Raw genomic sequence first — 17,762 nt, 5'->3', positions numbered from 1 at the left:
TTTTTACTTGCATACTAAATAAAATCAATTTAATGTCTAAAAAGCTAATTTTAGAAAAAATTATCCTATAAAATGTAAAATAACTAATTAAAGAAAGATGTGCATTACTGGGCTATGTACCAAACGAAATACCAAAAGGAACGTTCGATTAAAATTAAAATTATTAGATTAAAATAGCAGGAGATTATACTTTACTGAGAGAAACAGCGATTTGGAGAGAATTGACAGAAAGTAGTAGGTTCAAAGAGTTAGATATTACTCAAGTTGAACTAGAAATAATACTTTATAGATTTATTAAAGAGTTTTGTGCTGGTAATGAATAAGAGATGAAGGAAATCGCAAACAGAATTTCAAAAAATAAAAAAATATTAACAAATGTAGACAATAGTATTTCTGATTTGGCTTCTTAACTTCTTTTAATATGAAATTACTTAAAATGGCTTTGTTCAATATAATTGAAGAGTTTTGAGATTTTTTAATTTAGAAATTTTATATATGTTGTTTTCAATATAGTTATGATATAATATAATTAGATAATTCAAAAATGTTAAAAAACTAGAAATAAATTACTATTTACTTACTTGTAAATTTATATAAATGATTACAAAATAAATATTTTAACTTAATATATTTATAAAATAAAATTAATAATATCATCCTCTTTTACTGGTAAAATCTATATTCCTACAAAAACAATATTTCAACATCAAAGAAATTTTACATTTAATTATTTAGATTTTAGTTTTTGCTTTAGCTTTATTTTGAAGCTTTAAAAAATATATAACTAAATTTCTGTTAAATACAATTATGTAAAAATATTTAGCTAAAATTTTGAATTAAAATAATAAAATAATGTCATATTCATTATTTACTGAAGATGCAATAGAAAATCTATAGATTCTTGCAATTAAATTAAAACAACTATTTCTACTAATAAGTTAATCTAAAAGCAATATTTTAGTGTTTATATTTTCGCTATTTGCTATAGCTATTTTTGAAATCTAAAAAAAGATAAAATTAGTCCTGTTAAATACAATTTTAAAAAAATATTTTAGCTAAATATTTTAACAAAATAAATAAAAAAGTAATACCATTTTTTATTTAGAACAAATTTAATAAAAATAAATAGACTTTCTTAATTAAAATATCTATTCCTACTAAAAAGTTAAGTTGTGTATTTCTATTTTCTCATTTAGATTTTAATATTATGCTTTTGATTGTTTAATTTTGAAGTTCTAATTATAGATAAAATTAGAATCAAGTTAATGAATTTAAAAAAGATACTTCAACATAAAAAATTTATTGTAATTTTTAGTTGTATCATCTGTTTCTCTTAATCAACAATTTTGAATAAACTTGTTGCAGTTTTAATTTAATTTCTACTACAAGTTAAATTGTATTATTTTATCTTATTATCTAAATTTTAGCTTTATACTCTATTTTTTATATTGGAGTTCTAAAAAGAGATAAAAATAAGATGAAATATAATGTATTGCATGGATACTTTATTCTTTTTAAGGGATTAAAAGAGGTAAGTATATTTAGAAAAAGGTTCGAAGTATTTAGAGCTCTTACATTTGATTACTTTCCTTTTGCTATTTATAGTAAAATATGTATAAATCTATAAATTAATTACTATTAATAAATAAATCATCTTTAATGTTGCTAAAAAAATATTAGACTTTTACTGGAAAAATAATATTAAAATATCATAAAATGTATTGCCAAAAAATTTATCTAAATAATTGTTACAATTTTAATTTGAAGAATATATCCAGTATCTGAATTTTGTAATTTACTTAAACTTTTAGATTTTTATTTAAAAATTAGAGCAGTAAAATAGCAAAAATAGAGCAATTTGCTATAAAATGAGTTATTACTGAATTAAAAGTATTATTTCTTGCATTATAAAAAGAATAGACATTTATGTCATCACAATTAAAAATTAAATGCCATTTTGATTGCACAAATAAATTAAATTCTGATTCTAAGCTTTGTTTCTATTTTTATATAAGCATTACTTGTTCTACCTACGTTCGACACAAAAATAGATTAGTTGACCTTAAAACTTATTTGATTTTCAGGTATTGTGATCAAAGTGATATTTTTAGATTCACTCAATAATTTTTTAACCAAAGTATTTCATTATTGGAGAAAAATAATCATAAAATGTGTCACTTAAATTTCTTAAGTTTCATAGACGTAATTTGAGTATGAAATACGCAATTAATTTCTAATGTTTTTTAAAATTTATTAAGAGAGAGCAGTTTGCTTGTAAAAGTTCTTTTAAACAAATAAAGGCGTTTATGGACGGACTCTTACTTCTATATGCTTTATTTTAAAGCTACTTTTTTATTACTAATTTTTGTTGAGAAATTCTAAAAGATATTTCTTTTACAAGATAACTTTTTATTAATGCTAAAATATTTTTTTTAAGGAAATAATTAAGTTTGGTATTAAATAAAGCCATGCTTAAAGGATATTCTCAATGGAGCGTCGCATACTTCCCTTGATATTTTAGTTCTAATTCATTTCATGTTATTTAGCTAAATATATATTTTTTTTGCTATTACAACACATTTTAGGTTCCACTCTATATAATTTGCTATTGTAAAATTAATAATTTTGACCTTTTCTGAAATTAAAAAAATCATTCAATCGTCAACCAAATAATTTGAGTAACATTTATCTTTCAAAGACTTTAAAAGAACCCTTTTTTTAAAAAAATATAGAGTGTCAAGCTCATTAGGGTATTTTTCATACCTTAATTTAATTTTTGAAATATCATACAATTACAAATAAAAGTACCGCTATTGAAAACAGTTTTCAAATCGTACGTCATCAGTTAGTAAAGCTTAATAAGATAATAATTTTTTTACCATTGCATAAATTAATTTGAGGTATATTGAGAAAAGAGCTAGTTAAATTGCTTTTCTTCATAGTTGGTTCTATTAAATTTTAGAAAGTATAAATTTAACATAGAAAACAAATAATCAAATATAGTTAATTAAATTGGCTAAGCATTTCTTATTTTTTATCATTTTTAATCTGATTGCACTTGCTTTGGTAGCAACTTTTACATGAAATATCTAGTTAAATTTTCTAAATAATTTGAGTATCTTCTGTCAGAATCAACAAATATTTTGATAAATTAAATTTAATATTTAAGAGAGAATGCATGATTAAAATAGATTGATTTTGACATCATTTATGAACAAATTTAATCTTTTATTAAAATTTTATTTTTAGTTTTATTTAAATTTTAGAAAAGTTAGAAAAGAGGTATTTTTCCTGCAATTTTACTAAAAAAATAGCTTAAATATAAATGATATGATAAATACTAGAAATGATGAGTAAGAAGTGAACAATGAATTGGATTTATTAAAAATTATTAGTAAAATGCATACAGTTCTGTTTATACAAATTGTAAAAACGTGTTTTTAAAATCTTAAATATTTATTTTATAAAAATTTACAAGGTGTGTGAGTAATCTATATATGAATAAGTTAGAGAATTTGTTAAAAAGATTAAGATGAATTATTAATATATTTATAGTCAGTATAATTATTTGTTTGTTTGTTTATTTATTTATTTGATTGTTTACATATTTTATGTTAGAGAGATTCGAATGAGATTGTAGTATTTATAATTCTAAAGTTATTAATTTAAGTATTATTATAAGAGTAGCAAAATAGATTCGTTTTCTAGTATATAATTGTTTGAAATAAGATTAATTGAACAAAAGATTTATTAGACTAAGGCAGTTTAGCAGATTGGTTTGGCTTGTGTTATTTAATTTTTTCACATTATTTTAGCAGATATTTGATTAGATGAGCAGAATTCCTCTGATCTATAGTCTTCCTCTTCCTCATCGATACTTCTATCAGAAGTGCTTTCGCTGGAGCTTTCTGAAAGCATTTTTAAAACTGATATGATAGCTTCTTTGTTAGGAGAAGAAACAGGTCTTTTTGAAAAAATTAATTCGGAAGCTTCATTTATTTTGTAATTACGATGCAAGACTAAGTGAAGAATAGCAGTTTGAGGAGCTCTGCCAATACCAGCAGTGCAGTGGATATAAATGTGATGATTAGCTTTGTAGAGATCTTCAATGATGTCCAAAACTTCAGGAGCACGTTGAACGTAGTCAACAGGATCATTATCACGGATAGGAGTATTGATGAATAAGATACCTTTAGATTTGCAGATTTTTCTGATTTCTTATGCATTTACGTACTTTCTTTCCATGTCACGTTTTGTCTATAAATTAACAATAGCAGTAACTCCGAGTTTGTGGAGAGAAGAAATGTCATTGGCACTGTTTATAAATGAACCAATAGAGAGGTTTTCAGTAATATTATCAAAGGAAAGTTCCTCCTTAAATACTTCGGGAATAGCGAGGGAATATTGAATAGCAAATGGCTTGGTAATGTGATTATTGAAAATAATGTATCTACCAATACCACGTTCAACTTAGACGAAATTTTTAATATAATAATATCTCATCATATCTTCTCTCATATCAACATAAAAATCTTGGTAGTAGAGAGATAATTGCTAATCGCAATTCATACTAGGAATTTGTTGTTCGTAGCACAATTATTAGGGAACCTTGAATTAAGGAATGTTTCCTGAGATGTGAATAATGCTATTAGGAGTAGAATAGACTGAGAATGTGACTTTACGCATATTAAAAATTTCACTGATAATGAATTTATTGTCTTGAGTAGATTGTTAAGATTCTTGTTATTACTCAGTGATGAATTAAGCAGGGTTATTAAGATTATATTAACGGTTAGCACCTTTTTCCATTTCGATCAAAGTGTTTGTATTGTTTTTGTCATCTTTGTGGAAAATAACAAATTTGCATTCAAAATTTTATTCGCAGCCAGGCATAATTAACATTTCGCCTTTCCAGACGTGATTTTCAGTCCATGTAAGAGGAAAAATACCTTGATCTTCCCAATTACCAAGGCTAGCGATATTTCCCATGACACCAACAGTCTAACCCCATTCGACTTTGCAAACGACTTTAAATTCAACAATATTAAAATCGTATCTATGAATATTATTGTAATTATTATTATTCATTTATTTGTATATTTGTTTATTTAATTTTGTCTGTTTGAATTTTTGAAGTAGATATTTAATTATTTAGTTTAATTTATAATTCTAAGTGTAATAGAATCTGAGACGGATAATTTGATTGTTTATGATTTTAGTTTTTGATTTTTTTTTTTCTTCTAAAAAAATTTGAAAGTTACTTTAATTAATTAATTATACAAATAATCTTTATTCGCAAATATAAAATTAATCAATTATATTCATATATGTATTTGATTAGCCAGCAGAAATTTCATGCAAACTACAAGAATTAATTTTGTTATTTCTTTTCTATGCAAATATTAATTAATTAAATAAATAAATAATTAAATAGTCAATTTATTCATTTGAGACTAATTTTAGAATAGCAAGAAAAACTAAATTAAGAAACAAAGAAACACTTTCAGATTACAAGCGTAATAATTTTTTTCTTTATTTATTCTATTAATTTAATTTCACTTATTATTTCTTACGTTAATCTCCTCTATTCATTTTTTAAATGATTTTTCATTCAAAGAAGCCATTCTATATTTAATTACTTATGTCTTTACTAACCTTATTTATTTTAGTTATTTGATTTTTTAGTAATCCTTATTCCCAGTCTTTCTGTCTATCAATCTTTCTTTCTGACTGTCCTTCTGTCTATATTTCACCATACTAACTAACTAAATAAATAAAAACCAAAATCAAAATTTGCATACTCATTTTTTATTGAACCCTTAATCACCACCTTTAAACGACAATAACCTAATTAATATAAAACTTAATCTAATAAGTATTCATTTTTTATTAAAATAATGAATCTTAAGATCTAAAGCTAAATTTGAATAATTCCAAATAAATATTTTTTTTTTGGACATAGATAATATTTTTTAAATATTTTAGTACAACTGATATAAGATTATTGCTTTATCTTCTGAAAATAGTGTATGTCTTGGCTCAACTTCTTGATGCGAATTCGGATATATTTACTTTTGAAGATTTAGTACGTAACTTTATTCAAATATTCTCCTTCTCTTACTAACTATTATGGGTATTAATTTAAGATATTAATGCGTATTTATTTTATGATGCATTATCAAGACCTTTTTTTTTTACTTTAAATCTTCACTAAGTTCTTATGCTATCAAGTTGCTGAATTCAAAGTATAGCTTTTACTGATCCCACTGGCTACCCTTTTAAAAAACTATAAGATTTGGAAATATCTAGAATATCTTTTACAGGTAGAAGTGGCCGTAAAGTTGATACTCAAAAAAACTGGAAAAGAAAAGGAATTTCTATTAATATAAGGTTTTTAATTTTGTGGCTTACTTATTTTAGAGTTGCGAATTACCTCAGTGGGTATTTCATTTATTTTTGATGAAAACCTTAAATTAAAAGAATCAAACAAATTTTAAGAGGTAAATTAACCATGAATAAAAAAAACAATTGTGAAAAAATTGCAAATACCAAATATATCCAATATAACATTAAGGCATATCTATATTATTCAATTCAAATATTTATAACTAACATATGCAACTTATAAATAAGTATAAAATATGCACATTTAATATCCTAAAATATGGTTAAATTTAAGTGCTATTTTTTACTCAGTGAAATAAAATAGCAGATCAATCGATTATTTCTATTTTTAACTTAATTTACTTATTGCAGAGGGTAAGTGTTTTTTTTTAGTTATATTTTTTGTATTTAAGAATGATAACGTTATTGTATTTCGTCATCCAAAACAGCGTATCTCTTATCAGCCCTGTACTGAAAGGCTCATATTAACTTTTAATCAATATTTATAATTCAATTTTAAGTGACTATTTTTTCTTTAAAGTCTAATAATTAATCATTCTATTACTATCTGAGATAGATTTTACGCAATCAGCATCCTTTTATAATTTAAATTATAAACATATGCTTATAATTACGTAGATTTGTCATCATTTTTATTCTATATCGCTTATAAAAATTAAAATATTAAAAGATTTAATTAGCATTTATCTACAAAAGATGATTGCATCTATAAAACCATGAATATATTTATTTATTTATTACTTATGTTAGAATTTAAAACTAAAAAAACTTTATTTGTCTTTTTTTGTGTGCGCCTTTCAATTTTGTAAGAAATTTGTTGAGTTCGTATTTAAATTCTATTAAATATTTACAACTTATTCAACATTTATTAGAATACTAACTTTTTTACTTGTCTTCAGAAACTGAATTTGCGGCATGAAATAGTTTGTCCTTGGGAATAAAATTGTAATTTCAAGCTGATATATGAACGACCACCTTGAAATATTGAGTAGTTCTACTAAAAAAAGGAAGTGCATTTATAATTAGTAATAATTTAAAATAAAAATAGTATAAATATTAAAAAACTTGTAAACAAAAATGCTAGGTAGTATTTAGTGTACTTACCCTATAGCTTTTTAATTTTTTCTGATATATTATGAAGTATTTAGAAAACTTAACTTAATTAAAGTGCCAAAAATTAAATTAATAATATGCATTTGCAAATATTTAATTCTTTTAAACTAGAAAAATCAACTAAATTAAAGAGCTCTAATACTGTTCTATTTATTAATGTACTAAAAATAATACGCAGCTTGCTTATTAATTAGTTATTATAATTCAATTATGCTGAAAAATTTATAGTTTTTTAAAGATTAAATTAGGCTTTATAAAACCAGACAAACAAATTTTAATAAAATAGAAGAGTACAAACCAAGATTATTTCAGCAAACAATTTAATTATAGTGCGCAGTATGCATTAATAATTGGTATCAACCAATAATTTATACTGAAGGCTTAATTTCATAATAAAGCTGAAGTACTTTTTAAATCTGCAGCACTTTTACAAATTTAATAATATACTCATTATGCTCATCCGACTTGAGAGATTATAATCCATAGTCACTCATATACATTGAAGAATCTAAATTAATTCACTTTAGTTCTTAATAAAATTGTCAAAAAAGAATTTTTCTATTTACATATAAGTTCCTCAATTTTGGCAATTCTTATAGAGTGTTTTTAATGACTATCTATCAGATAAAGTAGATATTTGAAGACCGTGATGAATAATTGAATACATGCATCTATTAGTCTGTCTGAATAAAATAGAAAGTGTAATTTGATTATAAATTAATTAAGTTCACTTACTTTATATTAATACCTTAGTGGATTTTAATTTTGCCACTTTTACATATCTATATCTACACTTTTCTTAATCAAAAAATACAGTGAATATGTATAACTTAGACGATGTAATATTTTCTTTTATTGAGTTGAATCTAAAAAGAAGAATCTAAGTAATTTGTTCATAAGTAAAACCTGATTTATATTTAACTATTTACTTTTACAAGCTGACATAAAACTAAACTAGATTAAATTGCAAGAATTAGAGACATTAATAAAATAATGATGCATTCAAATTACATATTAACTCGCTTCCACTGCACTATGTAAAAGAATTTAGAGAAACTCAATAATAGAGAATAAAATAAAATATTTTTTGGTCTAAAATAGATTTCAATTACTCAGTAAAATGTTTATCATGAATAAAATTAATCTATTAAATACTTATAAAAAACTATAAACTGATAGAATAAAATTCAAATATAGAAGAAACATTTTCTCAGCTTACAAATTTATTAATAAATTTAAACTTATATTTTATTGAAACAAATAAAAAACTGTTTTTTCTTGCACTTTACTACTTTCTGAAAATGAAATACATTAAATTGCTACTTTTGTATCTAATATTTTAGATAAATGCATTGATGTAAATTAACTGACATATTCAATTTCAGCTTGCAAACTTAACTTGATATCTCAGAATTTAAATCTATTTTATTTAGAATGAGCAATAATAAATAAAAACTTCTTTTGCTTGATTTAAAAATTTAAATTCAAGTGTATTAAAAAGTTAATGCAAATGTCTATAAACGATTCAAAAATATTTTAGAACTATCTGATCCTCTGCTACTTTAGGTAAGGTTATGAGTCTAAACCGTAGTAAAATATTTACATTATCTCATAATTTTTAGTTAAATTACATAATTTTAAAGTAAACACTCATAATTTTGATATTTCATATTTTATGTTGTAATTAAGTCATAATTCATTTTAACTATTTGAAAACTGACATATTTTACTATTTAAAATGTTTACTTCTTTTTATTTACTAACTAACTAACTTATGAACTAAGCTATCATAAAATTTCAAAAAATTTAAATAAATATATAAAAATGAACAAGCTATTTCTAATTATATCCAAACCAGCGCAATCTATTTAAAAATAATAGGTATTTTATCTAGAGCATTAAAATTGTTTAGCCATTATTAAATATATATTTCAACTTTATTGTAGAACAATAATTCAAAATTAATTATCTTTTGTTATGAAAATAGAAAAACGAGAATATTAACTATTATTTATAATTAACTAATATATTATTAAAGTAATTAATATAATTTTATTATAAACCTAGTCTAAATTTCTTTTAATATTTTTCATTATTTTAATAGCCATATTAAATATGTATGCAATATAAAATTAAATTATTGGTAATAAATTTATCTTCTTGCAAGTCTAAATAATTTTAAATATAAATTCCTTAAATTAATTTAACCTTTAAATTTATAAAATAAGTTTCGATAAAATAAATTAAAATAAAAAATTAAAATTCTGTTTTAAAGATCAAAATAAAACTTTTATAGTTAAATTTTTTATATTTTAGTTTTCTAATTCAGTTTAAACCAATTTCATTCTTTTATGCTATTGTTGATTAAAATAACAAATTATATCAGAGATAAAAGTTAAGATAAATAAAATTGAACTGATAATTCCAAATCTACAATCATAAAGTTTATTTTAAATCAGAAAGAAAAATATCTAAATATAATTTTTTAGTTATAGGTATTCCTTTTAAAAAAATAATTAATATATTTTGAAATATATTATAGGATATTAATCAAACTAATAACATAATCTCAATAGAAAAATAAATAAATTATGATAAATACTACTAAATTATTATTAAATAAAATTTAAATAATTATTGAGATTAGTTAGTGATAATTCAAATGAGAAAGAAAAGTATCTTAACTTTATTTTCTGATTTTGAAGATGTTTTTTTGATTTTTGAACATTTAAAATTAAATATTTTTAATTTACTTTACTGAATAATTAAAATATTAATTTTTTAAAATCCGTTTAGTTTTATTTGAAATATTTTAATTTAATCACTAATAATTAAAAGCTGTAATTAATTTAAAAATAAGTAAGTGTTTTCAAAAACTCTTAAAGTAATAAACGAATATATTTTAAATGGCAGTTTATTGTAAATAATAGTTATGTTTAATGATTTTGCTTTTTATTTAAAAATTAAAGGAAATAATATTTTGATACTTATTTTTAAAATAATATTGAAATATTAAAAACTTAATATGCTTATTGTGTTTGTTTTTTATGAAATAGACTTATTTTAAAATAAAAAAGTTATTAATTATTTAAAAATTTATTTTGATTCTTTAATATTTAAAATAAAAATTGATGAAAAAGGTATTCAATGTAGTTAGAATTTATTGTTTGTTTATCAACTGTTTATTTATTTAAATTTTTATTTTTATGTTTCAGTAAAATAACATAAAAAAGAATAATTAATAAATTTTTTTCGATTCTTTAAAAGATTTAAGTTGAAAATTCATAAAAAAGATATTCAGATAGAATATATTTTTTATTAACTTTATTTAAATTTTTATTGTTTCAGAAATTATTTTTGTTTTAGTAGCAATTTCAAATCTGATTAGAAAGAGTTAATAAATAAATAAAGCTGTTTACTTCAATATAATAAAAGTTGAATAAATGCCTAAATACAAAATTTACTTATTCATACAATTTTATATAATGTAATATTTATTCAAATAGAAAAAGAAGTGATTTTGTCTCTCTGGAAACCATAAAGTAAACAAATTATGATAGAATATCCAACAAATACCTCGCACTATTTTAGTTTTATTAAATTAAATATAAATAAATACATTTCATTTTTAAAAATATTACTGCTATAACTAAGTCTTTATTGCAATCAAAAATGCTAGAATATTTGATAATCAGATAGAGAATCCAACTCCATATAACAACCATAGAAACAACATAGATATCTGTCCAATTTTCTGAAACTTTGTATAAAATATCTGATATGATAGGAATTCTACTCAAACAATTATTAAAACAGTTGTTTAGGATTATGATAGTATGGAAACCTGCATAAACGAAGAGAACTATTGATACAAAGAAAGCCCAGTTCTTCAATCCATGGCAATCATCACCTCCACAACCGCACTATTTTTGTTCAGTGAAAAGATAATAACCAAGACCAGCATTAGCAGCTATATCTAAAACTATATGTGCAATAGGAATAGGCATTTTTTTAATCTAGAAGTATTTTATTAAGAAGTAAAAGTTATAAATTTTTTTTTATTGTTAGAAAAGATATTAGAAGGATTTCAATTTAAACCAAGTATATTAGATATTAAATAATATTAAATAAAACTAAAGATTTTTATTTAATTATCTTAAATATATTCTTATTAATAAAAATAAATCTAAAAACATAGATAGATAAGTAAATAAATAAATATATATACTGGTTTAAAATTAGTATTTGTCTTTCAATCAAACAAATACTTGAAAAATACCTATTTAAGTTAATGTGTATGGATATTATTTCAAGCTAAGTAATTTATTTTCTATCTAAGAAATAATTCAAATAGTAAGTTAAAAATTCAGTCATTCAGCTAATTTATAAATAAATCAATCAATCAATAAAACAAACAAACAAACAAACAAACAAACAACCATTCGTCTTTTGAATTTTAAAAATTGATTTTTACATCATTTTATTTAACTTTAAAATAGAAATGAGAGATTAATTGTATTTTTTTAAAAAAAATTATATTTTTGCAATTAGATGTTTGAATTTTTTTCAATGAGTTTTCTAAATTTCTTAATAAGTGGTTTCTTATCAAAAATTATAATTAAAAAGGAAACCCATAAAATTAATTATTAAAAATAAATTAGCTTTATAAGATTTCAAAAACTTTAATAGTTGGAACCCGAAAGGGTCATCCGTTAAAATTGGAACGATACAGAGAAGATTAGCATGGCCCCTGCGCGAAGGATGACACGCTCAAAGCGAGAAGGATTCCCCATTTTTTTTGTAAATTTTAATTACATAGAAAACAAAAAAGTATTACATTATTTTAAATAAAAATATTAAATTTTAAATAAAGAATTATTTTCAAATAATTTTCAACTTTTAATAAATAAAATTTTAACTTTAATATAAAACAAACTATTTATTTCTAAATTAATTAAATAAATTTGATGTTTATTTGTTTATTTAGTGATAGACGCAAACTAAATTATTATAATTTATTTTTAAATATTTTGTAAAATAATTAATTAATTTCTATCTTTTCCAAAACTTAAAAATAAAATTTTTGAATAAAATATAGAAAATTAAACAAACTATTTGTCTCATGTTTGATAATTTTATATTTAAAAAAATAATTTAATTTTATAATTTCTAATAAATATGACAAATTAATTTGCATCAAAAATAATTTAAAGCTAACTTTAAAACTTTAATAACACAAAAAATTAAAACAATTTTTTAAGTGTTAAAATATTTATTTTTATTTAAATTAAATGAGAATGTTAGAATATTTATTTAAATTAAGATTTGAATTTTAAAAGAGGTAAAAATTAATTAAATATTTATTAAAGTATTTATGGTTATAACAAATTTTGTATTCAACAGTAAATTAATAATATGTGTGTCTATTTATTTACTTATTCCTTTTATTTTAGGTTGGGTTTCTAAAAGATAAAATCTGTTTAAATTTTCTTAAAAATGCAAGATAAAACATGATATAAATTATTATCTTTATTATATAAAAAATGTAAAAAACTTCTATTTCTCTCATTTTATTTAATATAAATATATATTTGGTTTTAAATTATTCTTAGAAGTTGAGGTTAATTTTTATGGAAAAAATGAGCAAAGATGCACCAAAAAGAATGAATTGATATCTTATAAATTTGAAAATTAACTTTTCAAATAATATATTTTAGCATTTTAAACCATTTTAAAGATAATATGTTTTTTTGTTTCATATTTTGTCTATTCAAAAAAGCAAATATATATCAATAATAAAATTAAGGTTAAATAATCATTAGATAAATACATGATTATTTAAAGATAGACGCCAATTCATAATAAAAATGATAATATTTTATTGACCCATAAAAAAGTTTTATAATTAATTAATTTCCTTATAAGCTTTAGAAATTTATATAGATTAGAGCCCGAAAGGGCATCTGTTAAAATTGGAACGATACAGAGAAGATTAGCATGGCCCCTGCGCGAAGGATGACACGCTCAAAGCGAGAAGGATTCCCCATTTTTTTTGTAAATTTTAATTACATAGAAAATAAAAATAAACAAATATTAAGTTTTAAATAGATAAATAAATATTTTAAAATATTTTCTACTTTTAATTTAATAAATTATTTATTGATTTATTGATATACATATATTTAATTATTGTTTTCAATACTTTATAGCATCAAAATTAATTAATTTTATAGAAAATAAAACAATATTTATTTATTTCATTTTTGATACTTTTAAATTCATAAAAATGATTTTAATCTTATAATAGCAAATTAATGAAATAAAATTAAAGTCTAACATCTTTTAAAGTTAAAAAAGTTTAAATTTTAATTTGAAAAAAAGAGCTAAAATATATTTAAAATTTTGTGATATTTATTATAAATTTTTTTAAATTAGGTATTTTAATTTAGATAGAAATTTGTTACTAATACTGTACTAATAATTTTAGCTTTAAGAGACATTTTTTAAATAATTTATAAAGTATTTATAATTTTTAAAAAATTTTGTTTATAATAAAAATGATTTAGTGTTAAATTATACACTTACTTATTTTGTTAATGATTGAGTATTCCTTATTTTAAAATGATTAGATCTGATTTAAATATTCTTAAGATAAAAACATACTTTAATAAATAAATTAATATCTTTTAAATAAATTAAAATTTAATAACAACTCCTTTTTCTCTCATTTTTTTTAAATTTAAAAAACTTCATAAATGTTTATTTGGTTTTAAATTATTCTATGAACTGAAGATTATTTTTATCTTAAGAAAAAACAAAACTGAAAAAAGAAGTAATTCATATTTTATTAATTTAAAACTTTTAAAATAATATATTTTTACATATAAAATCTTTTTAAAGATAATATTTTACAATATCTTTTGCTTCGTATTTTGCTTGTTTATAAAGTTTATAAAGAAACTATTTGCATTTAGATAATAAAAAATAAAGTTGAATAATAATTAGTAAAAAAATGTTCTAGACATTAAATCATAATAAAAATAATAAACTTTTTATTTTAAAACCCATAAAAAAGTTTTGTAATAAATTAATTTCTTTATAAGCTTTAGTAATTTACATAGATTGGAACCCGAAAGGGTCATCCGTTAAAATTGGAACGATACAGAGAAGATTAGCATGGCCCCTGCGCGAAGGATGACACGCTCAAAGCGAGAAGGATTCCCCATTTTTTTTTCTAATTTTTTATAATTAGAATAAAAAAGAAAATTACATTTAAATAAAAATGATTAAAATAATTTTAAAGTTAAATTAAACATTAACTATTAATAAAGAATATAAAATAAAATATAAATAAGTTTTCAGATAATTTTTTTCTAAAATAACAAAAATAAAATAGATACACACTTGTTAGAATTAAAATGATAATCTTTAAGACCCATAAAAAAAATATAAGATAATTAAACTTCTTTATAAGCTTTAGTAATTTACATAGATTGGAACCCGAAAGGGTCATCCGTTAAAATTGGAACGATACAGAGAAGATTAGCATGGCCCCTGCGCGAAGGATGACACGCTCAAAGCGAGAAGGATTCCCCATTTTTTTTTCTTAATTTTAAATATATACAACTAATAAAATTTAAATAAAATAAAATGCTATGTAAACTTAATTTTATTTCAGTATTTAAAAATATTTTAATAAATTAAACTTATTATAATCCATATTTAACAATTAATAATAAACTTTAAGTAAATTAAATATTTTTTAATAAAATAAATTGATTCATTCTTTTAAAAATTAAATTGTGAACTTATCAATTAAATAAAATTAGATTAATATAAATTATAGTATTATGCTAATTAAATGAAAGAAAGCATATTTAGAATAATATGATTTTCCTATTTTTTGGATTCTTTTTTTTTAAAATTTACTTATTAGATTCATAAAATAATTTAAAAATCTTGTTTGTTAGATTTCTTGAACAAAATAAATTTTATTGTGTATTTATTTTGTAGTTTTTCATTCAACTTTTATCAAATAAATTAATATTCATTCAATTTAAGGATAGTTAATAAAATTTTTGCTTTCCAAATTAATAATTAGATTTCGATTTTGTTTTTATCTTTTTTATTCAAAAAAATTTTAACATAATTTTTATAATCTTAATTCATAAAAATATTGATTTGAGTATTATATTAATTTTATTTAATATTTTATCATTTAAATTAAAAGATAAACCATATTTTATTTATAAATTATAGATTCTACAAAAATATTTTAAAATGATCTTTTATTGCAAATTATTTCAAAAAAATAAAAAAAATACTTAATTCACATTTTTTTGAGGAAGGAGCTTATTGGTATTTCAAAATAATTGTTAATAATTACCCAACATATATTTTTACTATTTAAACAAAAAATAAAAAATATTTTTTAAGTCTTTAACTTTGTTTAAAATATAAAACCTGTAAATTTTAAAAACGGATCCTTTTCAAAAATATTAAATTTAGTAATTAAGTCTTAAATTTATAAAAAAATTTTCAAATCTAAGAAAATTATTTGTTTCTTTTTAAAAAATACCACTGAAAAATATGTATTTATAAGATAAATTCATTAATAATAAACCAAAAAATAATATTATAAAAATAACGAGTGCTTTGATAAATTTAATCTTTATAAATTTATATAAAAGAAAATCTATTTTATGATTTAATGTAGTTTAAAATTTGTATTTTTTTACTAAAATAATAAAATAAGCTTGATTGATTTACTTAGTTATTAATTAATTCAAATATGTAGTTATTATTATCAGTTCAGATATCATATTATTAATTTTATTATTATGAGTTAATATTTGCCTAGGCCTTCATATATTTTGAAAATAATGCTGATAAAACTATAAAAAGTAAAATGCTTACTATTTCTGCAATTACTAAATAAAATAAACTCCCACAAGATGATCTCATTGTAGCATATGTTCCAATCATAAATACTAAATAAGGAACGGTGTAAACATAAGACGCTAATTTAAAATAATTATGCCACTTTTATGAATAGTGGTAAGATATCAAGATGCAAGCATTAACTGCAATATCAGCTGCAGTTGTATAAAAATGAATGCTAGCCCAGAAATAAAATGTGTCACAAACACCTTCACCATCAGGGTTGTAATAGCTCTTTTTTGACAAAAATATAGCAAATAAAATGACAAATAATATATCCCAACCAGTAAAAGCTAAGTAATTATAGTAAATTATTTTAATATTTAACTATTCTGCTTCTTCTGTAGGCTTTTGAGTTACATAGTTGTTATTAATTCTCTCTTAACTAGCAATATCGCCGTCTCTAGAATAGTTCTACATTTATTTTATGTATCTTAAGGTAAAAGAAAAATATTGATTTGTAATTTTTATTTATTTAAATAGTAATTAAATTTCTGATCTATCTATCTATTTTTATATAGAATATTGCATGTTAAAAAATTTGTATCTATAATTCTATTTAGTATTTTGTTACATTTAGTAATACACAAACAGTGAATTAAACCAGATCAATTATTTACCAAATTTATTTCAATTAAAGAGTTGCAAATGGAAATAATTTGAACATTCTAAAATACACTAAAGCAGATACTCAAGTAAATTTCTAATTACATACATTATTTTATGGTTTTCAATGGTTAAACTGTAAATAAATTATTTAACCTTGATAAAATCTGTTCAAGATGTTAAAATTATCTAAAATCTTTTTTACTATTAATATAGATAAATTTTATTTGATACCATTTTTTAGTTTTCCTAAATTTAACAATACTTATTAAGAGATCTTATCTCAAAAAAAAGTAAAAATAAAAATAAAAATGAATAGCAATTTTTAGAATCTTGCCAAATGATATCTAAATAAATACAAATTTATATCTGTCTCTAAGTTTTTAAGATATTTAAATAATTACTAAATAAATAATTGTTTATGCTATATTTTATAATCAATTAATTATTTTGGCTATTGCTTTCAATTACTTTATTAAATTGAAGGAAAAAGCTTTCAATTTTAATCAAAAATCCATAATTAAATTTATTATTTTATGTAATAGTTTTGGATAATATCAAAGGATATTGTTATATTTTTATAATAACTATTAAGATAATAAAACAATATAACATAGATATAAAGAAGGTAGGTAGAGAATATATTAGTATAATGATAAGTTAATAAGAGAGATGACTTAAAAAACATATTATTTATT

General features: G+C 20.6%; 4 protein-coding genes across 4 annotated transcripts; 1 reads left to right on the top strand and 3 right to left on the bottom strand. All coding sequences in view use genetic code 6, as the record gives it.

The window, feature by feature from the left end:
• Positions 1-32: 32 nt before the first annotated feature.
• On the top strand, positions 33-425 carry TTHERM_00842430 (hypothetical protein; the record flags this gene model as incomplete). The annotated part of the gene is made up of 1 exon (XM_001027259.2): positions 33-425. One exon carries the CDS (start codon positions 33-35, stop codon positions 423-425), a length of 393 nt encoding a protein of 130 aa, XP_001027259.2.
• Positions 426-3,801: 3,376 nt separating this feature from the next.
• Positions 3,802-5,088, bottom strand: TTHERM_00842420 (dual specificity phosphatase domain protein; the record flags this gene model as incomplete). The annotated part of the gene is made up of 1 exon (XM_001027258.3): positions 3,802-5,088. One exon carries the CDS (start codon positions 5,086-5,088, stop codon positions 3,802-3,804), a length of 1,287 nt encoding a protein of 428 aa, XP_001027258.1.
• A 5,928-nt stretch (positions 5,089-11,016) lies between these two features.
• TTHERM_00842410 (transmembrane protein, putative) lies at positions 11,017-11,525 on the bottom strand (the record flags this gene model as incomplete). The annotated part of the gene is made up of 2 exons (XM_001027257.3): positions 11,017-11,100; positions 11,160-11,525. 2 exons carry the CDS (start codon positions 11,523-11,525, stop codon positions 11,017-11,019), a joined length of 450 nt encoding a protein of 149 aa, XP_001027257.1.
• Positions 11,526-16,329: 4,804 nt separating this feature from the next.
• TTHERM_00842390 (transmembrane protein, putative) lies at positions 16,330-16,878 on the bottom strand (the record flags this gene model as incomplete). Its single annotated transcript, XM_001027255.3, has 1 exon — positions 16,330-16,878. One exon carries the CDS (start codon positions 16,876-16,878, stop codon positions 16,330-16,332), a length of 549 nt encoding a protein of 182 aa, XP_001027255.1.
• Between the last annotated feature and the right edge of the window lie 884 nt (positions 16,879-17,762).

Source organism: Tetrahymena thermophila, assembly GCF_000189635.1.
Source record: "Tetrahymena thermophila SB210 genomic scaffold scf_8253894, whole genome shotgun sequence".
NCBI classification, from domain to species: Eukaryota; Ciliophora; class Oligohymenophorea; order Hymenostomatida; family Tetrahymenidae; genus Tetrahymena; species Tetrahymena thermophila.
Note: the sequence above shows the minus strand (reverse complement) of the source record. Positions and strands in the feature narration are given on the sequence as shown.